General features: G+C 45.1%; 1 protein-coding gene across 6 annotated transcripts in view; it reads left to right on the forward strand.

Moving 5' to 3' along the window:
• Window positions 1-27,107, forward strand: part of Pfrx (6-phosphofructo-2-kinase/fructose-2,6-biphosphatase) — a 179,128-nt gene that overhangs the window by 133,985 nt on the left and 18,036 nt on the right. For 3 of the 6 annotated variants that reach the window (XM_077690350.1, XM_077690349.1, XM_077690345.1), the window contains one exon: window positions 9,781-14,332. In XM_077690350.1, coding sequence (XP_077546476.1) covers window positions 9,781-10,028 — 248 coding nt within the window. In that variant the 3' untranslated portion in view covers window positions 10,029-14,332. Of the gene's footprint in view, window positions 1-422; window positions 7,173-9,780; window positions 14,333-20,592; window positions 22,832-27,107 lie in introns of those variants that run through there. The other 3 variants (XM_077690347.1, XM_077690348.1, XM_077690346.1) reach the window with 3 other exon arrangements.

A 27,107-nucleotide genomic window follows, 5' to 3' on the forward strand; every position in this document is an offset into this window, starting at 1 on the left:
TATCAAGGAAGGTTTGGGTCTGTGTAATTTTGGAGCAAGGTTCCCAGCGGAATTGAAGTCCTCAGACGAGTCCCCTTGTAATGCAGTGCAAAGTTCTGGGTTTGCAGTGTGATGGGGAAAAGATTCGGGGTGCACATGAAGTTATGAGCTGTGTGTGCTGTTGGAGCCGGGTTGTGAAGCGATGTGTTGAAACATGTATTTGAGTTTGGATTCGAGCGTAATTTGTGCAAAAGAAAAGTGATGCAAGGTGAAGCTTTGGCACCGGGTGAAGGCCGAGAGGGCACGGACCGTGACGCCCTGTTCGCTTTCTCCCCCTCCCCCGACTCTCTTTCCTTCTTTCCTATCCCCCTTCTGGATGTTTTTTTTTCTTCTTCTTCTTCCTGGGCCTCTCTCTGGCTCCGCTCGTGGCGGCATTGATGCAGAGGAGATGACGGAATTGCACGTTCCGCTGCACACCATGCTGCACTTGGTTCTCTCTGCGCACGGCTGCCAGATGACTGAGCTGAAGACAAACGTGGGCGCAGTGGATGACCACGAGCTGCTCTGAGGAAAGACGCTGTTCTCGCGGTCTTTCCCCCCCACCCCCCCTCCTAGGAGAGCGAGTTGTGTTTACCAGTGCTTCCAGTCATGTGTTCACCAGGGCTGTTCACGTCTTTACTGGGTTGTGTGGAGAGGATGCCCCGAAAAAGTGATTTTTGCTTTCGTCATAAGGAGGAAAAAAGGGTGAAGTTGCCTTACATTGAGTTCTCTGCTGGCTCCTCTTTCTAGACGAGCTTTGAGTCGGGGAAAAGAGCTGCGGTTGTCTAAACCTGCAAGTTTCAGTGCGGGCGTGGCTTTCGCGAGGTAGCAATGCCCCAGCTCCCTTGCAGCTATCCTGACCGTGGTTGTATCTCCAGTTCCGTGGCAGCTACAGTAACCATGGCGTGGCAGGTGAAACCACAAACATGTTAATGACTCGGGACACGTGGAAACCACATTCAAATGGGCGTTATCCACAGGTTGTCATGCACAATAGTGTCAGGCAATAACTGGCTGAAGCAGAAGGGGAACTGTCCATCGAGTTTTCTGATGTTTTGGTGCAGTATGCATTCAGGGCGTCGTGCAAAAGCATCTAAATGTTTGAAAAATTACTGGGGTATCTGAGACAGTGATCTGCATGCTAGTGACAAGCTGGATGAGAACTGCCCCTAACTGCACACGGAACAGTTAGTTGATGGCATTCCAAAATCCATTGCATATGCCACATTGCTCAAGAAGTGGCAGACTGCATGGGAATCCCAGTTTTTTGGCGTCAAATAAAATAGCCACTTTCATGTTTAAACTGGAAGCAGTCAGTGTTGTGAGCCGACCAAGATTCGAAGTGCGTGGTCGTTGCGCACCCTCTAGGGCACAGATGTTAATTGTACTCGGTGAATGTAACTCATCTAAAATATGCAGCCGATGGCCTACATCTCTGCACTGATCAGACTAGTCATGATTCACATGTTCGTGAACTGGGAAGGAAGTAGTATAGAACTGAAAAAAAGAACTCATGTAGATTATAAGGAGGTAACTCTTGTAGAACTCTTTTAAACCGAAGGAAGTCAAGTACAATGGAAGGAGCTCTTATAGAACAGAAGGAACTCGTATGAAGTCGAAAGAGTTTGCTTGGAACCAAGAGAGCTCACATGGAACCAGAGGAGCTTGTATCAAACCAAAGGAGTTCAAGGAAACTTTTGGTGATGGCCTTGATGTTTTACCCACTTTCAACCTTTGTTGGAGTTGGCATCAAGTTTTGTAGTTGCAGGAAAGTCTTTAGAAATAATGGTAAGAACTGTTATATAATCCTTGGACTCGATGTAAGGCAACTCTGCTCTTCAGCGAGTATGTACAGCGACTGCAAGCTGGGTTCCAAAAATTCCCAGAGGTGTGAATCTTAGAGTAAGTGTTAGAGTGAGATTTCAAGTAGTTTGGTCTTAAAGGGGCTGTGCGGACAAAATGCTAGTTTGTTTCATTCGAAATATTTGGTGTTTCATTGTGCCCCCAAGCGCTTGTCCGCGAGCAAATGATGCTTTATTCACTGAGCAATTAATTTAGCTTAAAATTTCGATTCTCCTGCCAAATTGTGTGTATTGTGACGCCATCTGCAACGACATCACAAGAGCAGGTCTTCAAGTGAACATTAGTGTGCTGTTAGGCTCTCTGCCGCGTACTGTGGCGTGGCGAGGCTAGAGCTGCGGCGTGCGCGCATTTACTGCTGAGCTTAGTTTACCATCACGGTCAGCCCTCCTAGATGACGCCACCATTTCGCTCCGCACCGCTGTTAGCCTTTGCTTTGTTTTTGACCACTTTTCCACCTGGCTTGTTTTTGTTACAGTAGGTAGTAATCATTTCGTGAATGTCAGACAACCCGAAAGTGCCATACTGCTGTGCAGCTATGACAAGCATTGTGCATTTACATGTACTTTCGTAACTTCCATGTTTACTCCACCATTCTTACTGCTATAAAATGAATAAAAGCTTGTAAGCCCTGCCTAACTTGAGCTTCCTTTTGCCGGCCTCAGTCAGTCGCACAGCTGGCCATATGGCGTCAGGTTCTGTTGCGGGAAATGAGCTAGTGAGTGGCATGGGCAATTCCGTTCCTTCCAAATTATATAGCTTATTTGAGCGAAGTTTGCATTGAAAGTGGTGTCAGCATGATTCTAAAGTGACAATCTTTCGAAGGAACAAAACTTGCGTTTTGTCTGCATGGCCCATTTAACAGCTTCCTTCTTTCCCCATGCATTGTTGATGAAACTCTATGGAAAGGCACTCAGTGAATCCCCTCTTGCTGAAAAAGGTGGAGCTTTGGAAGTTACATCGCAGGCAGAAACTGATTTGTGTCAAGTTGAAGGATTCATGTATGACTACTAATGCTCTCAAATGCTCTTGTCCTTGGGTAGTGTAGATTGTTACAAGTTGTTGTAGGGTTTATTTTTATGAAGAGATATTTTTGAACATGGGACTCGTTGAAAATTGCGAGAACCAACATCTAGCATGTCCGCACATGGGAGGCACTTGTTGGTGGCATGAATTACACAATGCTCATCCTAATTGGAATCGCGGATATGCACGGAACTTGCTTAAAGTGTAGCGGCTATGTAGTACAAAGCAGGCGGTCACTGGGTTTGCCTTCCTTGTATGCAAATAGTAAAACTCGTGCATTGTTGAAATGCTTTTTCGAACGTCCAAAGGTCATTCGACTTCCAGTGTGGCAGCAGCTCTCACTCATGTTACAGTGAGGGTTGTGCAGTGCAGTGTTACGTAATAGGGAAGTAGCAACGCCCATTCCATGCGTAGGTTTGTAAATGTGCTCAGGTTTACCTTATTCCCTCTGGTCATATTATTGGTGTTTTTGCTTCCCGTTGGAGTGTTTGCTGCAGAAGTGGTCTTGTATGTGGTGAATCGCATTGTGTATCGGTTTTCCTCGACGAAAATTCATAATAAATTTAGGCTTATCTAGGCCTAAAGCTAAGCCTATAGTTTAGGTTTATTAAACGGTGGCAGCATGATGTATTCGCTTATGCAGTGCAGCTAATTGCTTCACAGTAAACTTTACGTTCAGAGATTCGTATCATGCTCTAGAGAGGCTAGGCTGAATTGAAAAAATGAGTTTATTTAGCTACCTGCATCCCACAGATTCTTCAGTGGGTGAAAACCAAAGCTTGATTGCTTCATCTTTATATTTTTCGTGCGATAAAACCATATCTTTCCCCTCTGGAAAGCTTTGATTATTGGCTCATGGTTTGTCTGTTGTGAATGTGTGTCTGTTAGTGTAATGCCGTCAGAGTTTAGGTGTTTAATTGTGCGGTGTTTTTGGTGCCCATGGTGTGTGAATGAATCGTATGAAGTTGAGACCATTGTTTTGATAGCTGCCTTATGAGATATTGCTTTAGTATACAGTTAAAACCCGATCTAACGAAGTCCTCGGGGAAACTAGGAATCATTTCGTTAAACTGAGAACTTTGCAAAATTGGGGCTCTCATTTTACTAGCAGTTGATTTCATAAATTCGACGGGTCATGGAGGAGCATCCCAGCGCTGCAATGATACTGTTATTGTGGCGGCCGCTGCGCTCGCCTGGCGATAATTTGGCGATGTGGTAAAAGTTTGTGGTGAAAATAATAACAATAAAGTGCGAGGGGTTCTGGGGGAAATGAATATATTTCCTGGCAAAAAGGCCTGTGATTTCTGCCCGCGCGCGCTTTGTTAGCGTTGGGTAGCCAGACTTTTCGTAGCACGCGAGCGAAGCACGTTCAACGCACTGTCGGTTCCTTCATGAGCCCTAGCAAAGCGCCTGGGCAAGTCAGCAGCGTTTGTTACCTGGCCTGGAGTGGGCGTGGAAGCTTCAGCGGTTTCTGGGTCGTCAGCACCCTCGGACACCAGTTGTGCACTAGAAACTAATTGTACAACCTCATCATTCAAAACCTCCGTCAAAGCGGATTCTGCAACCGCGTCGCCACGCAAATAATCGTGGGAGCTCAGATATGCTGCCACCTCATTAAGCCAATGAAGCTGTTTCTACGAACTGGGCGGGATTTCTTCTTGCTCATTTTGAGCGCTTGCGGAACTCAATACAGCCTCGGAAGGGTGCGCTATGAAGCCGATGTGCTTCAAGCAGTTTACGATGATGTGGCGCGGTAATCGTCATGGCGTACTGACAAAACACATCTGAAATTGCTCCTTTTTAATGTTGTGTTACTCGAAATAATTCGTTAAATCAGGAATGGCGCTGAATTTATTTCATTACTTGGAGTTCATGAAAGCATTGAGCCATATAGGCATCTGCAGGGGAATCCGAATTTGTTCTTTAGATCGGGAAATTCGTAAGATAGGGTTTCGTTAGATCGAGTTTTGACTGTATTGATTTACACTAGCACAAGTTTTCTCGGTGAGGAACAGCATGTTGCGATTTAAGTCTGTAACACTTTTGTAGCACAATACTTTTGGTGACGACCATGATACAAAAGACAGGCGTAAATTGCTACAGATATTTATTGTTTAGTGTATGCTTGAAAGCACTGTATCAATAGCATTAATCTAAACGATTTGCCTATGTGACTTGTTCTAGCGGGTAACCTCACAGTTATTGTTAAAACGGATGTTGTTGAAGCGTTTCTGTAAGGAATACTGCAAGAGTACATGGGAAAGCATATAGTTGAATGCAGCTTAAACGTGCCGTGCAGACAAAATACAAGTTTGTTTTATTCGAAAGATTTCATATTTTGTGGTGCCCCCAGTGCTTGTCCAAACAATGCTTTATTTACTCTTAAATTAATCAATTTAAGTTAAAATTTTCAGTGACGTCTGCAATGATGTCATATGTGGTGGGGAGCCTTGTTTACCATTCGTCAACCTAGATGGCACCACCATGTTGAGGCTGGCCGTTTTCTGCCTTTGTTTTTTACCGTATTTGTACCTGGCTTGCTTTTGTTAAGGTAGAAAATAATCGTTTATTGAAACATGGCGCTCACTCGACAAATATGATCACGTTAGAGGCAACCCCAAAGCACCGCTGTGCTGTGCAGCTAAAACAGCATAGTGCGCGCAGTACCAACAGCAGTACGCATCGGTACTTCTATGTTTACGCGCGCTTCCGTAACTTCCACTGTTTACCCCACCGTTCTTACTGCTATAAGAAGACTGTGCCCTAAATGTAAGCGCAAATAGCTCGTTCGGCAAGCTGATAAATGGTGATAATTTGCGTTTCCTGTTGCTGGCCCCAGCCAATCGCAGATCTGTCACATATGACATCATAGGTCCAGTTGCGAGAAATGAGCTAGTTGGTCGCATGGTAATTCCCTTTTTGCCTAATTATGTAGCTTATTTGAGCAAAGTGTGCCTTAAAAGTGGGGTCAGTATGATTCTAACGAGGCAATCTTTCGAATGAACCAAACTTGTGTTTTGTCTGCATGGCCACTTTAAGGAGGCACCAAACGCTCTGGTCATAGCACATAACCTACACTCATCCTTATTTTCCACTGCCGCATATGCTATTGTCACTACTTTGAATCACCAGTGTTTGAATCAAACTCGCTCGTAAATTCACAATCTAGCTGCCCTCACGTAACGTCCAGCCCATCGCCACTCCAAGGCTGTACTCGTTGAGTTCAAGCAGACCGTAGTAGTACATGAAATTACTAAGAAATAATACTAAGCAGTACAATATTGTTGGTTTAAAATGTTATAGGAATAAGAGTAATTTAATTCAAGCAATAGGATTTTTATTATGTGCACACATGCACATGCACGCAAACGCACGTGCACACGCACACACACTCGTATTGGGAATCCACATGGGCGAGGGTACTCAAAATGAAGCTGTTATCCCCTATTAATGGTAGGTAGAATGCAGATTCGTTGCGGTTCCTTGCCCAACTTGCACCAGGGCTTTCGAAACTGCCTGGTTGGGGCTTCTAAACCTTGAGATTAACTAAAAACTTATTTTTAACTTTAGTGTCTAGTCTTTTATTTCACTCAATTTTTGCAAGTCTCCGAAGTTGCTCAGTGTCTTGGAAATTGCTCAGGTTCTTGTCCTACTTAAACCTTGACCTGTAGACCTCGATGTTAAAAGTGCAATATACTTCATAACATCTATTTGAACTCATAGCCATAACTTACCGGGCACGCCTTTAACGTGTCTGGCTCAATTACAATTTCTTCTTTTTACGTGTAGTTAAGTACCATTTGTATTCTTATGGCTTAGCCCTCTTGCTAGTCGTTCCATGTGCAATACTTTTCTTTGACCTGAATGACCTGTTGCATCTGATACTGCGGTCATTGGTGCAACTTACAATACTGCACAGAACTCTTGTTAAAAAAAAAGGTCATAGCTAGTTACAATATGTAACCACCAAATTCAGCTTATTGCCTGCGTTGGTTGTGATGCTTGGTGTGACAGTTTGCGAGAAATGATAGGAACTGTTTTGATGCCAGCTTTGCTTGTATTTGTTTCTTTAAATACTGATAGGCATTACAGGTGTACTTGTACGAATGAATGTTGTGCAAGAATCCTCAATAAAATTTTCCACGGCATTGTGTGCTTTCAAAGCAATTCATTCGTCGTATGTCATATAGTACGTTGGCTGTTCCTGTGGCGTATGCCTTACATGGGTATACAGTCTACGCCCGTTACAGCGGACCCTCTGAATCCGGAAAAAAATGTCCGCTGTAGCCGAAGTATGCAGTATCCGACAGGGGGGGGGGGGTGAGTACGAGTTCTAGAGTGGGTATTGCATATGAATAGTACAACTTTGTTCTTTCTACACGCCTGCGCACCTCTGCACAGTGTTCGCGCGACGGCAAAGAATCGCGTAAACACAGTTTCCAAAGCTTAGAACCGGCACTTGGAAAAGGCCTAGCGCTTGCGGTCAAGCGTGTAAAGACGCATGATGAGGTGAGCAAATAAAGCAAGAATATAACTAGGCGCACTTATTAACCAGCTATAAAACATCAGTCGTGGTCATCAGCATTAGCTAGGCTCTTTTAAATCCCCTCACGACGAGGCAGGTTTTCCCGAAACCATTCGGCAAACAAATCGAATCGCTGCCTGACGTTCCCTCAAGGCAGCTTCCAGATTTTTAGAGATTTTAGTCTGGTCATTGAAACAGCTGTAACGAAATAATCTGATGACAGACAGCTGTAAAATCGAAAGTTAGACCAGTTGGACTGTGCACGGTTACCGGCAGATTGCACACAATGGATGGGGAACAACCCCCCTACTTGAAGCATTTCTTACCTTTTTCACCGAACGGAACGGGAACGATGCATGGGTGGGAATAATAAAAGCCGAACTTCACTTAACCCTAGTTTTTTATTATATAAAAAAACTGACGAGGGCAGACTCGCCTCCGAGTGCACCACTTTTTTCAATCACCGGAGTCGTGTTTGGCAACGGTCTAATTAGTGTCGTGGCACCGGACTTGTTCTTGACGGTAGAGCGGACCGTCTGCTTAGACAGGCCTGTACTTTTGGCGATGTCGGCCTGTTTTTTCCCATGTTCGACAGCGTTAATTACGCTTAATTTATCGGACAGTGAAATCAGCTACCCTGCCGCTCATGCCGCTGGTCGCACACACAAATAAAAGCCACTGGCACTGGCTTGGCTTGGCTGCACCAATGACCCGGCTGCCAGCAATGTTGCCAGACATACCAGTTTTCTTGCCAAAATAAACAAAGAAAAAGCACATCGGATGCCGGCCTCGCGGAAGTCCGCTATAAACATTCAGTCGAAACAATTTTCGCCCAAAATTTAGTCTGTTGTAGCCGATAGTCTGCTCTAGCCGGGTCCGTTATGAGCGGAGTGGACTCCATTTAAAATGCATCGTGACCAGACAAACCAACAGAAATGGTCTGTTGTAACCGAAAGTCCGTTGTTGCCGGATCTGCTGTAACGAGCGTAGACTGTAGTTGGTAGCTTTTGCTGAACTAGCTCAACGTATCTACATTAAAGCAACAACATTCGGTGCAGCACAATGCGAACCAGTTTTGTAATTCATAAAACCTTAAATGGTACAGGTATGGAAGGGGCAGTTGTTCAGTTCAGAGATGCAGGAATTAGTGTCTGTTCAACAAACTTCATGTGTTGGCATAAGTGTGTGTACTTTATTCATTGTGCTGGCTACTTGGATTGAGAAGTTTATTGTGGACGTAAGTATAGACAGGCAATGTGAAAAAGCTGTGCAAGCATTTGTTCATTGATTGACTCTATTTTGCACTGAGTGCTTATTTTTATGCAACTATTATCCATCACAGATCATGTCAGCATTCCAGAAAAACTTGGTATTTTCCGGTGTCTTCAAAGTATTTAAGCAGATACAAGATTTTACCTTAACACTGTATTGTCTACTCGGGCTCTGATTTCAGTTTTGGAAAATGGGCACGTTTGTGTCTTTTGGAGCTGTTAAGCTGCTCTTTGCTGGCATTTTGCACCTTTCTCGCATAGTGCTATGCGGGCGGAAATCTGAGGGAAATCTGAATTTGAACCGACCTTTGGTTACTTACTATCTAGAACTGTTAGATGACCAGTTTCAGGGAGCCCCCAAAGATAGAATGAGTTTGTGCAAATGGAAAATTTGAATTTGAGAAGTGCGTGTACATATACACGGGTGGCAGCAGTGGCTGTAGCGTACAAATCCCCAAGAATCTTTGTGACAGCTTTGGTGCTGCACATGTTTTGTCACAGGTTTTCAAGACACTAATATTCCTAAGCCTCTGCATAAAGTTGCATTCCATTTTGCCGGTCTCATATCCTGCAAAGCCGGACACAAGTTACATGCAGGGCTCGAGTGGACAGCTTTGTGATGGGCTGTACTTAAATAACAACTGCTGAAGTATCGTAACACTTTCGAGCAAAATTGTGGCTCAGCAGGCGGATGGAGTCTCATAATACCTCCACTCCACACTGTTGGCACTGTCGGGGTCTGCTAGGCCTAATGTCAGCTAGGCCTTTTACAATAGCTGGGCCCAGTGCAACAGCAGGGGAAATGGAGCCTCGCAACTCTGCCACTCACATGGTGCTGGCACGCAGTGTGTCAACTAGGCCTAACGCCACGGCTAGGCCTAACGCCATGGCTAGGGCTAACATTAGCTAGGCCTAATGTGGTAGTTAGGCCTAGCACAATAACTAGGCCTAGTGAGTTTTAGCCCCTCCACTTGCCTACCACCGCTTCCCTGAGCTCGACACCTGTGCGTTTCCTTCTCTCTTCATCCCCCTTCCCCTTCTCCTTTCCCCGCTGCTGCTGCCACGGCCTGACCCCAACAGAGGAACTCCCGTACCTGCGCGTGCCCCTGCACAGCATTGTCAAGCTGACCCCCGTGGCGTACGGCTGCGAGATGAAGAAGTACAGCGTGCCCATAGCCGCTGTGGACACCCACCGGTCCAAGCCCAGCGTAAGTACCGCCGACGGCGAGGCCAAGACTGATGCCACGGCTGACAGCCTGGCTCTGCTGGAAGCAGCGCAGATCACCGAAGAGTTCCTGTCCACTGAGGACGCGTTTATACGGGGCTAGGCAAACTCCGCCCGCCGCCCACTCTTCCAGAAAGCTAGCAGCGTGGACAGTTTGGATGTCCGCACTGATTGAACCAATCTAGAGAGTGGAGCGTCCTGGTCTGGTCGTTTGCTACCGCACCCCTTTAGTGGACAGCGGTAGAAGCTTGGTGCAGCGGGATGTGATGTCGGCAGCATCGATGCCATGTTGAATGGCTGCTGTAAGTTAGGAGGACTGTCCTAATAGTTGTTAGCTGTACGCAGTTTGAATACGTCTTCAGTTCACGAACCACGAATGATGCGCAGCAGTGGAATTTGCAAATACAGTGGATTGCTGCTTTGCCTCTGGTAAAGGGTTCAGGTTTGGCAAGGCAGTGCATTTGGCTTGGCCGTGCACTGAACAGTGCAATTTCTGGTTCACTGTAAAGGGCAGTTTGGAAGAGCTACATTCGAGAGAAGCCAGTCGTGGGCCATGCGAGTAGCTAGAAACTTGTGAACCCCAGTGCCACCTGTTGGCTGGAAGATAAGCCTAGAGAGCTCTGTAAATTCCTCTGATAATTCAATCCACCTTGTGATTTTGGTCGATGGTGCAGGCAGATTCTGCGCGTTATATCTAAAGACCTCAAGCTGATGTCCCTTCGGTGTGCGCTGCTTCCTGAGCTGTTCCGTCGATGTAGTAAGATGAAATTATGTATGTTCCGTGCATCGCGGGCCATTCGTACTTCAGCCTAAGTATTCTGGGGAAAATGACTGAAGCAAACTGTATAACATTAACCCCCAAATTTTGATTAAGTACCCCTTAAACATTGTGGACATTGACCATGCCGGAAAATTTTCTCGCGAGCGGTTAATTTTGTGTACCAACGTGTATGTAGTTGGTGCACCGTTACCATTGTTGTTAGACAAGGGGTGTGGGGGTTTGTTAAGCAGTGATGGAGACAGGTTGTTTCGCAAAGATCAACGGATGAAGGCCCAGAAGCAATGGCCAAGCTTGCCCACTAACGCGCTCTCAACTTTTCACCAAGTGTGAAAAGTTGAGAGTGCTTTTTTCACAAAGTGTGACACTTGGTGAAAAGTTGAGAGCACGTTAGTGCGCAAGCTTGGCCATTGCTTCTGGGCCTTCATCCGTTGATAGGTGTGCGTGCAAGCCGGGCAGTTTAGCTGTATCTGCCCACAATGCATTTTCGCCATAGGAATAAGATAAGACATTCACCCCTTCCTTTTCTATTTCTGTACATCTGTTGAATAGGCATGTGACTTTCTGGGTCCATCCTGGACTTTAGTTCGATCAGAACATTAAGGCAGGTATGTTTGAACAGCAAATAAAAGTAGTAATATTACTGGCCATCACCGATGTCTATGAGGCAGCAGACAGTCCACTTGGTTGTTTTTATCAGTTTATTATTAGCAACGGAAAATTTCACCTGTAATTGCTCTGCCAACAAATGCCCAAAAGCACTTATAACATTGCTGCTCTTAGCAGTGCCTGTTGGGAAATTCTACTGGCAAAACCTTGGTTAATTTTAAGTTGTGTAAATTGGAATTGCCCTTGTAAGCTTGGTGGGTTCTTATGCCGCACCACGGTAGCATTCTTTTCTGTTGTACAACTTTGCAATACTCATTTCGGAGAGCCTGGTCTGACGTACGTTCTTTTTCTGTATGTCGCAAGTTCGTAAGCTGACGTTGCATGCTCTCTTTAGGGTTAACGGCACCCTTTCCATACCTTCCTTTTTCTGTTCATGCTGTGGAGTGCTGCTCTTCTTCTGACGTTTTGAACGCTCGAGTCATTGTAGTTGCCCTGTTTTAGTACTCTTGTATCTTGTAGCTGCAGCAAATAGCCACACATGTAGTCAGTTTTATTGCTCAAATTCTTCACCAGTACTGCCTCGTACCTGACTAAAAAAACAGCATAACTGACATCCGAGCCCATTGAGTACTTAGCGGATTACTTAGGCTTATCAACGGAAGGGAACAGTATAGTCTTACAGTCGCCTGCAGGTTTTTCAGACTTTTGGTATTGAAGTCTAGTAAAACCGTTTGTTCTTTAGCTGTGATTTTACCATAGGACCGTTTACAGGTCCCTGTGAACTCTGAAAAACCAATCGCTGACATATTTCTGGCGGTTGTTGCTTACTGGCGTGTGATCAGCTGCTTACTTATTGAACGATGGAACAGCCAGGGTTTGTGGTACAGTCTTAAGCCTAAGTGTTACGTTAGTTATCCACAAATAGTGTCATAAGGGCATTTGTTCACATGCGAGCCATCTTAGTGCAGGTTTTGTAAATAGCGTAGTAGTGCTTGTGAATTTACTTGCACTGCCTGTAAATGTACCCGCAACAATGTTTGCATTGCCGTATTTTTCGGTAGATAAGCCGTGCCGCTCGCTAACTATGGTATTTCAAGAACGTGTTTCCACCACTGGTAATTTTTTACATGTGTGCGTTGTTGGAACGATAAAGTTACTAATTTGAAGTTAGGTTTGTTGGTGCATTGACAAAAAATAATGCTGGAAAACAAAACTCTTCAGGATTGTTTAGGGGCAAAAAAGTGCTTCACCCGTCGCCTTGATTCTGATTGGTTTTTCGAAACCTTTGAAGAGGGCTGGCTACGTTACATTGACTTTGGCTGCTCACCCAGCATATTAGCTGGCGCTAACGAACTAGTCTGGACTTTTGCGAAGTCGCGGCAATAATTAGGCTCCAGCCCAGCGTCAACTCGGACGGCTTATTTACAGGAAAATACGGTAAGTATTACGTTCTAGCGCTTTTTTGCGGGCATGTTTTTTTTTTCGAAACGTTTTGTGTACAGCCGAGTAGCAATATTTTACATTTAGATATTTTGTTTTTGTTTCTGTGCAATGCCAAGTCATGTTAAGCACGTTGGGTAGTTGGTTTTACTCTTTTTATTGGGAGTTGTTTTTTGTACTTATGCCACGCCCAAGTTGTTTTCTGCCATATTTTCAGTTGAAGTATGTTTGTTTTCTGGCGTGTTCTGTACTGTTTTTTAAGTGCTTCCCTTCGAGCTAACATGTTAAAAGCCGCCAGCTTTTGCTGCCCAATAATATTTCCTTGCAATATAGTAACAGCATGCATGTTTTTACCATAGCTGTGCTGCTGTCTTGTGGGTACGTATTTTGCCATGGTCATTTGATCCTTTTCTGCTTACGTATAGTTGTTTTGTCAAAATATTTAACATTGTTTGCCTTACATACTTCAGCAGAATTTTGATGACTGCTTTGCCTTCTAACTATAGTGAGCTGTGTATGCTGGCATAACACTACACCAAATGAGATACTTTCAATCACAGGTTATTTTTAGACGTTATGAATGAAATGCCTTTGAGTGTGTGCTGATGACTTGTCATTCTGTAGTGTCGACTTCAGCAAACCTGGTGATTGGCTTCAGCAACAATAAATTCCGTACGTTATATGGTGAAAAGCTTCCCACAACCTGTTTGAGCTTGTGAATTATTTGGGACCATGCACAAACATCTTGCATGAAAAAAAGCTTATTTCAGGATTTTCGATCCTGTTACATTTTTTGGGCAATACAGCATGTTTTTGATTCAGAGCTTTGCATGATTGAAGCCTCCACCTATAGCTTTGCATGACTACCAACTAGCTGCTCTTCAACAGCTTTCGATCTTTCACTTTTCTGGCCCATTGAAAAAAAGTGCTCAACATGTCTTTTCGGGCCTGATTTACGGTGCATTTAGTAGCTCAACTGATTTTACATTACCATTGACTGCAATCATGTATTACTTTGAAGGGCTCGCAAAAGTTTATTTGGAAAGTTTATTTGAAAAGTTTGTTCATAGCCATACATTGGTCTTAAAGGAATGATGAAAGCAAACCAGAAGCTTTCAGGATTGATAGCTGGCCATGTGAGGTAACCAACATGTCACCTTTAATGTAAACTGCCTCTAATTAAATCTTTTAACTGAGAAAAAGCCCAGTACTGGATGAAACTTTCTTAAAGTTGCCATAGTAATGTCACTGATCCACCTGCACTGATTGCCAGACACTGATAAAAGCACCTTCGAGTAAAAAGATATTGGGGTCTTCCCAAACAGACTAGCCGTGGTTAGCATTTAAAACAGCATTTCTTTCTAGCAAGAAGCCATGAACGAAGAGCATTAGTAGAAGGACCTTCCCTCTAGTAATGATTCTGACGATGCAAGCAGGAGGTGAACATGGCATTTCACTCTTGTAAATTTCCATAACTCAACTCCCAAGAGGGCACCAGCTTTGCTTGTCTGGGCTTGTCACCGTCAAGACTTCCTTGTAAGAGCTCAGGTCATTCATTCTCTCAAGCACTGACTGTTGACTTCAGCTAAGATTGTATTTCAGCTAAAAAAAACCTCTAGTTTCATCGCTTGAAAGCAAGGATTGTGCCATCACTCAGGCCAGGCACTCTGCAAACCTGCACTAGATTTAACTGGGGTTATCTGTCCTCCTACCACACCACTTATTGTCTGCACATGGAGGCTTCACCGTTACATTGTTACTCTGGCTGCTTTCTCAGCTTCATAAACGAAGGGTGTATTTCTAAATCCGCGCCTTCATTGCCAGATAGCTTGGCAATATGAGTACTGTTTCTTAAGGGGGCGGATGGGTCTTTGGGGCTGAAAACTGTCAAAAAATCGTTTTCTGAATAATGGCATTTTCGGCATCTGTGGCCATTTTCCTATCAGCCTGCAAAAATCATCAAAAGGCACCGTATTTTATTTTAAATAGAATTTTGAAGTGCACTCTACTGCTTGCTTTGCGCAGAATTTGATGGGAAGGTGGTACTTGGCTTAAAATGCGAAGCAAGCATCTTGCAGACAGGGCAGGTACAACCGTAATTTTTTTTCACTTCTGATACCTCAATGTGTGGAGAATACAATGTTGGAACCAAATTTTGAAGTGGAGGCTTTGGAAAATTATTATTGCCTTCAATTGACCCCACCTGTGAGCCATTTCCGGCAGTGTGTGAGAAGTGTGAAGTTCAGAGTGTTGTAAAATGACCAAAAATAATAGCTAATCAGAAAAGTTCTTCCAACGTTGTATCCTTTAGTCATTTGTCTGCCTAGCCACTCGTTAATCACCATTTTGTATGGAGTGGTTATTTTCTAATTGTGACCCAAAGTAATGGCAATGAATCGCTAATCTCAAAAATAATAAACTTGCAAAAAATCTAATTGCAGATTTGAAATGAGCACAAAAAGAACTCCGTAATGCTGTGCAGTTTCATTAAAATTAGTCAGCAAATTAAAAAGATAGCTCTAAGACGAGTCTGCCCCGAACGAACAATTCGTGGTGTACCAGAGTCGTAATCTTGTGAATGCAGCATAACTGCATGCTGTCTTGTGCATGATCTCATCAGGGAAGCTCAGCCTAGCTAGGCTTGGCTTGGCTACGAAGCTCTTGCTGTACCATACTCTCTGCTTGGCTGTGCTTGCATGTGAGGCAAAAGACAAGGGCACTGAAAACGCAGCTGGGTGATATTATTGCCACCAGGAAGGATGATCAGGTGGCAGTGGTGATATTCACTAATATTAGATGAGTTACCCCACCTTATCCGTGTGATTGCCTTGGGTGCTGAAGCTGTGGTCGGCGTGATGGCAACCATGCCTGCGACCTCCTGCGTGTCTCAAATATCTTCCAGTGTTTTAGATGCATTAGTGGTGTAGACATTCCCAAGAGCTAGTCCCATGCTGTGTAGTTAAGTGGTGTTCGTGCTGTGTTGTGATGAAAAAGCATGATGCAAGTTGCAGTGGCGTACCTCAGTGTTTTTTTTCTTTTGTGTACCCGCTTGTTTGGTGTGGCATGACATAGTGTAGCTGGAGTAGCTGGTGCTCAAAACGTCCACTGTTGCCTTCGTGGTGGTTGGTCTCATGCCTGTGATCTGATGAAAGAAAGTAATAAAAGAGCAGGTTGTGTTCCCTGCACATTGTATATCGTCGCACCTTTATCTCTCAACAGCCCAAGCTGGCACTGCCTTCGATACCGGTGGAAATATTTGTCACTGGTGTTGATGTAGCGAAACAAAATCAATGCTAGCTTGGTTGGTGCTAAGCTGTGTGCATATTTCTGGGGATCATTTCAGAAATTCTGGGAAAACCAAGGATGCACTGCTTATGTGGGTGTCAGTGGGAAGCCATGCATACGGGGAGTTATTTTCTTAGCAGGTCGTGAAAGTGCCTGAGTCAGTTTTCATGGTGCACTTACGAGGCCCTGTGGACATTATTACCTGAGTAAGCGTCACTGTTGCTTGACTGAGCTTCATTAATTGTGGTTTCTCATTGAGACGGAATAGGCAAAGTCCATTCTAAATTTCAGCTTGGTTGCTCTGAAGTCTAGCATACCTTGTACTCTGAGAGGATGGCAACTACTTGGCATCCATTATCGGGGAACTCCGATTGCTTGATATTGCTCTAATAGACACTTCGTTCAATTCGGTGCTTTTCTCTCTCAATATTTGTAAGTGTTGGATTCAATGCTTGCACAAGGCCATGACCAAAAAGTGATCTGGACGTGCCATTTAATTTAGCTTCGAGTTAACTTTAGTATCATGGGCATGTTCATTTTGTCTTGGTTCCTTTCTAATGTAGTAACGGAAGCTAAATATTATTCTATACAAATTTTAAGTTGCAGTACAGAATTTGTGTAATCCAAAATTTAAACTTTTGAATAAATTTTCACTAAACTTTTGAAGATGTGCGCTTGCATTGAAACAGAGAACTCTGAAATATGAACATTCTCTGAGTGTTCTGTAGCAAAAGGTACAGCTAAAATGAGCCATAGCTTGAAACTTTTTTTCACCCGCGAAAAGGTCTACTGATATTCCATAAGCACTATATGCCACATTCTCTTCTAATGCACTTCGAACTCTTCGTTGTAAAAAAAGGCAGCTATCTGAACTATATATAGCAACCTTATACCAACCAAATATACCAGTCATTATATGGTACCATCGGTCTGTATATAGGCACCTTATATCAATGAAACTTCTAATCATCAGTATGATGCGACATCATCAAAGTCATTGTCTCAAAAATCTACTGTGAATGGAAGCAAATCACCAGAGTGACAGCATTTGGGAACATGCAGAGATAGCTGGTTGCCCCCATTGCATTTCATTGTTTTCACAATGGGTTTTCATATTGCCTTTTGTGAAAATGACAAAGCTGTCTATCATACAGCTGTAAGGAATTTCTTACAGGACATTTCTTAGAGTGCCGTGAGATAGTTGCAGTAGAACTCTGAATTTATCAATGTACATGGTACGGTGGAGCACCTTGTTATCAACACAACCATAAGTTAATTACTAAAAATGTTTTTTGTCCCGCAGTGTAGCTATGTTCCACTTTGGAGTCACTCCCAGTACTCCTTCTCACTTGAAACACTTCTTGAGCAACCACCAGAATGTGTAGTGATGCTACATAATTTACAAAATGATTACTCTGTCATCTACAGTAATTAGTTTTCAAAACCTTCTTCAGCTAAAATGAAGCACCCTGTATGCACTGTACTTGCTTGGGTAGAATTACTCAAAACAAAAATAAACCAAACATAAAAAGAAAATGTGGGTGATATGAAGTGTTTTTTTTTTCGTTGTTCTCAAGTTTAGGCCTAGCTGATTTCCACGAGAAACCCGATGCAATTGCATTGTTTTTATTACGTGGCAATTTAAAGATGATGTGTACACAGCAGAGGACACGACCAGTATGTACTCAAATCTTGTGTCAAATACAACTTGCCAAGAGCAGCACATTGCTTGCATTAGAAACAAAATCGGTACATCTGCAGCCTTAATTGTGTGCTTCATAGGTTTTGAATTTCTCACACTCGACCCAGTCTTTTGCTTTTGAAATCGCCCATCACTTCAAGTTGCCAAGCGCACACAACACATTTCTTTAGCGTTATCTCTAGAGTTGAATCTTCAGAAGCCAAAATCATAAGGCAAGCAATTCACAGGGCACACAGTGGGGCGCAAACATCACGAGTATCAGCAGCTTCAAGACGTGTGCCATAAGACCGAACCACCTGGACGTATGCACACCACATAACCTTGCACTATGCTGGAGAGTGCAAGTGAATGCACGAACCCGCCGCGGTGGCTCAGTGGCTAAGGCGTTGCGCTGCTGAGCACGAGGTCACGGGTTTGATTCCCGGCTGCGGCGGCCGCTTTTCTGATGGAGGCGAAAAGCAAAAACGCCCGTGTGTTCGAGATTTCGGCACATGTTAAAGATACCCAGGCGGTCAAAATTAATCCGGGACCCTCCACTACGGCGCGCCTCATCGTGTGCGTTGCGTCGGCACGTTAAACCCTACAATCAATCAATCAAGTGAACGCACGAAGTGGCTCTAATCTTGGCAGTACCATTGTGGCCAGAGAAGCCTTTCACCCAGTTCTAAACAAGCAACACTGCCTCTTCAGGGGCCCCAAAGCCATCTAGAACAAGAGCTTCCATTCACTTCTAGGGTGACTAGTACAGAATTTCTCAGTTAACCTGAGTGGAAGAAGCACAGGATGCACAGACCGAGAATCAGTGCTTGCATACGTTTGCACTTCAACTTTGGTTTATGCATGAATGGAGCACACCTTTGCACACCAGTACACATCGATTTAAGGTGGGACGTGGCTCTTAAAGCAGCTCCTTCTAATTGTTAAATAAACTCTGTGAAACTTGCCAGTCTTGCGGCTTTTTTTCCCCGCTGATTTCAAATATGCCATTATTTTTTGGGTCAGTCAATTAGTTCCCGAGATAATTAGAGACAATTAGTCATTTTTGGAGGAACAACAGACAAGACAGTGCTAGTCACAGAACTGTAATCTTGATATGTTGTAATGCTATGGATCTTGGTGAATGCAATAAAAGAGTCTGTTTTTGATGCACCGCTTGGAACTAATTTTATAGCTCATTAAACTTTGGTGTTTGAAATGGGCATTAAAATAGTTCCTTGCCACTGGTGCCACAAAAGTTTAATGAGCTGTAAAATTAGTTCCAAGCAGTGCAAAAAAAACGACTCTTACTGCATCCACCAGGGTTCATACTATTGAAAAATATAAAGATGACACTTTTATGATCAACGCTGTCTTGTCTGTTGTTCCTCCAAAACTGGCTAATTGTCTCCAATTTTCTTAGGAACTAATTGGGTGACTAAAAAAATAATTGTATATTTGAAATCAGTGGGAAAAAAAGCAGCAAGACTGGCAAATTTCACCGAGTTTACTTAAAAATTAAAAGGAGCTGTGTGAATGGCAGTGTCCCCCTTAAATGATGCTGCCAAGAAGTGTAAAAGCGTATTAAGTACATGCAACAAATTACTGAGCGCGGTTGGGACCTAAAGCTAACTTTCTCGCTCTAGAACTGTTTCGACCTACCTAAAAGTGCATTGACTTCAGTCCATGGCCTGCACGAGCACATGAACAATTTGCTTTTCGGACTGTCATTCCAGTGCTCTTTCGAGTTCCTTTGACTGCATGCTTGTTGTAACGCATTAGCACCACACCAAGTTGCCGTGATGCCTGGTTACGATGGCAAAGCGTGTTATTTGAAACAAGAATAGAACTGACGTCTATGGTACCAATTATGTGCAAAACCAGGCTGTACTAGCAGCTTGCCAGGTTAATTAAGACCAGCCGCACCTGAAAGCTCAAAGATTTTTTAAGGTGAGGTTAAAACTGCATTACTAGTGAAATATGTGAGTACTGAGAAATGAAAGAAGTGCCTACCCATTTTTAGCCAAGTGCTCCGTCAACATCCTTGGTCTCGCTAACAATTCCAGTACAAAAATGGCAAGACAGTACATTTTAATTGTGGTGGAGAATCTATGACTGAACTACTGCATTGAACTACTTAACTATAACTTAACTACTATACTAGCAATTAATACAACCATGGAGTGTCAATTTCTGGTAGTTTCGTCACTATTGTAGCAACAAATACCCACACTTGATGCTAACATCACCATTGCATAGGATGCAGCAGTAATGTGTAAATTGGAACTACAGAGAATACAGAACATTTGGTTAGGATTTGTTCAGCTTTACCTATGCATGTATACATTGTTTGAGTGTTGCATGACTTGTTTGCTTCCTTTGTGAAAACAACTGGCTACCATCCTGATATATCTTTAAGATACCTTTGAAATCATGCCAACCACATCATGCTTATAACTCCATGCCTGCTATGCTTTTTTTAAAGTGATTTTCTTTTCTGTGTGGTCTGAAGGCACAAAGGGGCATGCTTGGACTCTCACAGCCTGATGTTGAATTGGTGGTGGGTAAGCACATTATGAATAAACCATGTGGAAAGTGCTGCTCACAATATGGAAACCCAAAAAGCTGAAGGTGCTTGCATTTCATCTCTGATAACTGGACTGCAAAGTCATTGTGCACTGCAGTCACTCTGATCTGTTCTCCAGCTCTCAGATCTTCAGGTCATCAATTCCAGACTTCTCCTTTGAGCGAAATCGATCCCACGTTTGCTGAAGTCACACTCTTAAACATCCTCGACCATCTGAATGTGCGCCACACATTGTCGGAAGCACTTGCCAATAGTCTCAAAAGTGTTCAGCCCTAAACACTTTCTTCCAGATTCCAGGAACATTGGAGGACAAGTTCAAGTCGAAGGACGAGTGACCCCTTCCTTCATCCCTAGGTCTCTGCCCTGTCCTCTTCCTTCGTGGCCTTTCCCCACGCCTCGTGACGGACATGAATCCGGATTATTAGCTGACAGTGGCCAGACCACGCAGCCCGCCAACTGCATTATGTATCCGCACTTCAGTGAATGCTGTGCCTGGTCCGTAAGCCCTCCCGTCGGCAACACACCCAAATATAGCACTTTTGTCCAAAGATCAGTGACTGCAATCATTGTGGTGACCACTTCACGTTGTGGCTTGGCTTGACTTGTGTTGTGACCCTGAAATGTGATAAAGCGCCTTGTGTTCCTGTGTGTGCGCGACCCACTGTGCAATGCCGCCTCTCAAGTGCAATGTCTTGATTGGCTGAAGTTGTGATAAGGTGTTGAAATCCCGTCCGGAGTAATATATTCCTTCGGTTGTCGTGTGACCTGCGTATTGCTTTTGTAGGGGCAGCATAGCCTGGTCCTGTTGTCAACGTTTTGTGTGCCTAGCCTCGAACGAACGTGCCAGAGGAGTTTTTTAGCAGAGATCGATACATTGTATGCGTTGAATTTTGTACCGATTGCTTCTCGTGCGCCTTTCGGGTATGGCCGACCGATATACCGGTGACACCATCACGGTCCTTTTGATAAGCTGAAAAAAGGGGCAGAGTTCAGATCATGTGTCCTGTATCAAGTTGTACAGGAGGAGAAGACGCCTCTGGTGAAAGATTTTGAAAAGACTTTGTAAGACTAGTTATTATAGCTTGCAAGCGAAGTTTAAGATGGGGTGCTTGTAATGAGCGCATTGTGCTGAAGTCAGCCTATTGCTTTATGAGATAGCTGCACTGCCCATTGTATCAGTGCAATCTGTCTTTATCGGAGAAGTCAGTTTATTTGAACAGGCAGCTGATAACAAGAGATGTACTGGTGATGTGATGGAATGGCACCCCTTCCCACCACTCTGGTCGCTCACTCTTGTGAGATGAAGCAGAACTGAAATGCGTTTTGTGTTGCACACCTACTGACTTTTCGCCGCTGTCGCAGCATTGCACCTCGGCCGCCAATTCCTTTGTTACCTTCGTTATCACTAGTATGAAGAGGCCTTCTAGTGATTAACAACACGCTTCAGTGCAGCAGAAATGAAAGTTCTGAATGTGCGCACCGGATTTGAAGTGGTACTAACTTGAAATTCCAAAGCTGACACGACTATGTACAAAGCTTTTTTTGTATATGGAGATATCTCCCAGGAAGTTTCAACAGTAACCATTCAATAGGAGATATTTTAAGTCAATTTTAATCTTCACATGCACGAGAAAGCTCAGCAGATACCCTTTCACCATTGGTATCACAATGACGTGTTGAGTACCTCGCCCCAAACTGCCGACGATAGCGCTCCCGTGACGTAGCCAAGGCACTGGCTACTGTTGGCACGTGCTGCTCTGCCTTCTGTATCACTTCACAGTTTTGGGACTTACGTCATGCTGCAAGGGTGCGTGCAGCCACGGCCTGCCTGGACACGCTCGCTCGCTCTAGCGGGCGCGCCCAGACCGGCCGTGACGCGAAGAGACCAGTGACGTCAAGAGCGCCACCCTGTCATGGCAACCGTCCCGGTGCTTGTTTCGTCGAAACCGAAACTGACACGAATAAACAAGCTTGCTGTAAGCAATTATTTACGTTGCGAGCGACCTTCTAATGTGCCATTCTATGATCATTGGGCTGGGCACCCAGAGCAGTGAAAAAAAGTACTCCTTTGAGAACGATGACCAATTGATGGAATCTTCATTTCTGCTGCTGCTTGTTTGTTGGTGGCAGGCCTAAACAGCTTTCAACGGTGCTTTAGAGCATAGCAGATATTATTTGCTTGGACATTGCCAGCTTTGCGTCATTAAAGAGTTTTTATCCCTGAAGAGAGTGTTGTGCTCTTAGAACTGAATAGTGAACTGTAGTGTGTAATACTGGCTTGGTTATGCTAGCTGCCACACTTGACAGCGCAAAGAAATGTTCGTTTGGCGTGACACAAGATACTTTATGCCATTGGAAGCACTTTGATGCGCAATGTGCAGCCTCCATTTTGTGTTGTGTATAGCCTCTTTAAGTACAGCTCATCTCCTTGTACATGTATACGGAAGAAGCCAAATTGAGCATTCGTGCTTTAATTACTCTTTCCCCTGTATTCCTCGACAAAATAAAAGTTTATGCGATGTGCACCTCGCTCAGTTGTTACTTTCTTGGGTATTCACACTTTGCTCATTATTTTCCCAGTCATTTACTTTTTTTTTGCAGCAATATTGTTTTTTTTTCTCAATTACAGGAGCCCTTTTCAAATGGAAAAAACGGGGTCATTTTAAAGTGTCCGTGCTGCGAATATAAGCACCTACACATAAGTTCCAAGGGTTCAAAACAAAAGTGGATGGTATAGAATAGAAACAGTGCGGTAGTTTCAATTCAGTTGCATTCGTTCAAGAGCTAGAATAGCAAGTTAAAACTTTAATCGAATTGGTTTGCAACAGCCCAGTCAATGTTAGTGCTATATAGTCTACCTGTTGTGTAGCTGACTTTGGGCACCCCTGAGCATCGCACAGCTTTTGCTTGAAAAAAAGGATTTGACCCGCTGCAGTGTGGCTCAGTGGCTAAGGCATTGCGCTGCTGAGCACGAGGTAGCGGGTTCGATTCCCGGCCGCGGCGGCTGCTTTTCTGATGGAGGCGAAAAGCAAAAACGCCCGTGTGTAAGATTTCGGCGCACGTTAAAGATCCCCAGGTGCTTAAAATTAGTCCAGAGCCCTCCACTACGGCACACCTCATCGCCTGCATTGCGTCGGCGCGTTAAACCCTACAATCAATCAATCAATCAGAAAAAAGGACTTTTACCACTTGCTTCAGGGTGCAATTTGAGTGACGATCAAAGCAAGAGGTAATGCGAGCAGGTGTGTAGTCGGAGGGGGGGGGGGGGGTGTTTGGGTGTCAGAACACCCCCCCCCCCCCAAATTTCCTGAGCGCTGCATCCCCCCTCTTCCCTGAGAGTGGCATCTCCTCATTTCAGAAGGCTCTTTTTTCGGCAGCTTAACCCCCCCCCCCCGAAAAAATATTTCTGGCTACACCACTAGATGCGAGTATAAGACGTGCTAAAAATACTGCTAAGATTATGCTTTCCGGTAGATAAGGCTCGTTTTTAGAGAGCATTTTTGGCTCGCATCTCTAGATAAGCACGACTTGATTCCTTTGTTGGGTGTGGTATAGCTGTCCCACGTGGCGTATCTGGTGCTCACTTCTCGAGATGTGGTCAATGCATATCTCGGCTGCATTGGGCTAATCATTGCCTTTCCATTGCCTTTCCAATGCACTGAAGTTATGGGTGATGTCATTAAGTTTAGATGTAACATCCCAAGTGGAAGAGGCATCTGGTTTTCAGCGATATTTATGAGAAGATATGGCCTTGCAACGACCTTGGGGTGGCCTCTTCATCTATATACATGACGACTTGTTTTTGGCGCAAATCTGCTTTGCTGTAAAATGGCTATTATTAAGGGGGTCCTAATGACATTTTTAACGTAGCAAAAAAAAAGAGCAAATCATTAAGTAATGCGATCAACGGCATCCCTGCCAACTGCCAAGTATACTTTTTTTCCAGAGTGAAAGGCCCACAGCTGCACAGCACAGTGTATAATTTTCTTGGTTTTGAATCGATCCCATCATTCTGCGCATTTAGAAGTCGCAGAATAGAGGTACTATCTGCTATTGCATTGCTTTCTCATGCACTTCCGTTGTTGGGAAGTGTCTGCTCACAGCCGACAAGCTTCGTCAGCTGTAGCACTTGTAGTTCAATAAGCATTGCGTGCAGCCCAATGAGGCTTCTCTCTGATTGATTTGATTGATTGATTGATTGTGGGGTTTAACGCGCCGACGCAACGCAGGCGATGAGGCGCGCCGTAGTGGAGGGCTCCGGATTAATTTTGACCACCTGGGGATCTTTATGGTGCGCCGAAATCTCGTACCCACGGGCGTTTTTGCTTTTCGCCTCCATCAGAAAAGCGGCCGCCGCGGCCGGGAATCGAACCCGCGAACTCGTGCTCAGCAGCGCAACGCCTTAGCCACTGAGCCACCGCGGCGGGTGAGGCTTCTCTCTGCACCTACACTGATTTAAAAGGTATTAAATGACCCTCATTTATGAAAATGATGCACAGAACTGATCTGCGTGAGCATTTTTCCTACACAAAATCCCGGAAAAAGATGGAATCGCTGCGGCTTGAACCCAGGATGTAAACATCTGAAGCTGCAACGCTACCGGTGCGGTCAGTGAGGTCGAACAGCCAGCTCGTTGTAGCAGCTCATCAAGAAGATTGCGGGAGTGTCCCAAGCCAACCATTCGACGGCGCTAGGTGTAACAGGAAGTGCCCCCGGCCTGCACTGACTTGGAAACGGAATGTCTCTTTTAACGCAATGGAGTGTGCGCGCTACTAAATGACTGGACATGAGCATTGGTTACGACATGTTCCATGTCGTGTGCATTAATAAAACACAAGAGGGGTGCGCACCACCTGCTAAGAAACACCAGGGCATGCACAGAGCCGTGTGCAAAGCTGAGAGCAGCGGAAGCCGCAACCGCTGTCTGGTAGCAACACATCGACAAGCACATCACTGCACCGCTCTCAACCAGCAGTGCACCAGTCGCCAGCAAGCCAGGCTGCTCTGTCCGATAGTTGGTACCTTACCACTAGAGAGTCTGAAGAGTCTACATCATCGGCAGGCGTAACCTTAGCAGTAGCAAAAGGCCAAAATTTCAGCGTTTACTCGGCCCGAGAAATGCTGCTGTTCTCAAAACGTCTCTGCATGGTCACTGACTGTAAAGCCAGTGAAGAGAATACGAAAGTGTACCTTCACGTGCCACTAAACAATAAGCTGCAGCTTATCGTATTGTATTGTTCTGTATCCTGCAGCCCGGATACAGAACGTCAGGATCTGTGCCAGACATGTAAAAATGCGCATACCTTCGATCGTAGACATCACTTTGCTACAAACCGTGAGAAACCGGAGGAGGTGCAGACGTTCTTGCAGCCAAGTGTGTGTGAGGCCGATGTACTGGCACTGCTTGCCGACGCTCCACAGAAAAGGGAGCTTTTGTTTTGGCTTTAGCTGCGAGGCATACCGTAAAGTTCCCGAGCGAACGCCCACCGCCGAAACATCCCCCCCCCCCCCCTAAAATCGATGGGTTTAGCGCCGATGACTGAACAAAACAAACGCGAATCATCTATTCATGTGTTGATGCGGTGACTTGTTTGTCCTTACATCACTTGAGCCGAAAGTTCGCCAATCTGGTATTTTTTCTTGATATTTACGCAGTTTTCGCTGGCGCCGTCCAGCCACTTTTAGATGCGGAGCATCTCATGCTTGGGGCTGTGTCCCTCCCTCCCTTGTCGTCGTCCACTGTCCGCACACCCACTGCGTGTGCCTGGCCAGGCACCGCTGATGATGATTGTGGCAGGATGCCCCTAGGGATTGGCCAACGAAAGAGTCCATCACGAGATAGCTTCGCGTTCAACCACCGTCGTCATCTTCCCATAGGGAAGCCCTGAGTACCTCACCCCCACTGTGCATGCCTGGCCAGGCACCGCTGATGATGATTGTGGCAGGATGCCCCTAGGTATTGGATTAGATGCGAAGCATCTCATGCTCGGGGCTGTGTTTCTCCCTCTCTTGTCGTCCGCCGTCCGCACACCCACTGTGCCTGCCTGGCTAGGCACCGCTGATGATGATTGTGGCAGGATGCCCCTATGGATTGGCCAACCAAAGAATCCATCACGAGATAGCTTCGTGTTCAACCAGCGTCGTCATCTTCCCGTAGGTGAACCCTGAGTACCACACCCCCACTGCGCATGCCTGGCCAGGCACCGCTGATGATGACTGTGGCAGGATGCCCCTAGGGATTGGCCAACCAAACAATCCATCACGACATAGCTTCGCGTTCAACCAGCGCCGTCATCTTCCCGTAGGGGAACCTATGAGTACCACACACCCACTACGCATGCCTAGCCAGGCACCGGTGATGATGATTGTGGCAGGATGCCCCTAGGGATTGGCCAACCAAACAATCCATCACGAGATAGCTTCGCGTTCAACCACCGTCGTCATCTTCCCGTAGGGGAACACCGAGTAGTATGCGAGGCATTCCTCCTCTCCTCTCCGACGCTCCTCTATTCTCCGGCATTCCTCCTCTCCTCTCCGAAGCTCCTATCCTCTCCGGGATTGCGCAACGAATGGCAACACCTGCGGCTCCGTGCGCGAGAATGCGAAGCAGCTTAGGGTTAGAGACGTGACGGTAGCCGCCGCATACTCCGCTGGGGGCGCACTGTAGCTCCGCGGTATAAATGACGCGCGCGCGCGCTCCGCTCCCCTCATTGTCCTCCCGCAACGCCGCGATCGAACTGAAAACTAATAGGAACTTGAGTCGAGCCCAAGGCTGCTTCGCATACTACTCTGGGTTCCCCTACGG

This window comes from Haemaphysalis longicornis, unplaced genomic scaffold (genome assembly GCF_048455015.1).
Source record: "Haemaphysalis longicornis isolate Haplotype H1 unplaced genomic scaffold, Haemaphysalis longicornis Haplotype H1 scaffold_10, whole genome shotgun sequence".
NCBI classification, from domain to species: domain Eukaryota; kingdom Metazoa; phylum Arthropoda; class Arachnida; order Ixodida; family Ixodidae; genus Haemaphysalis; species Haemaphysalis longicornis.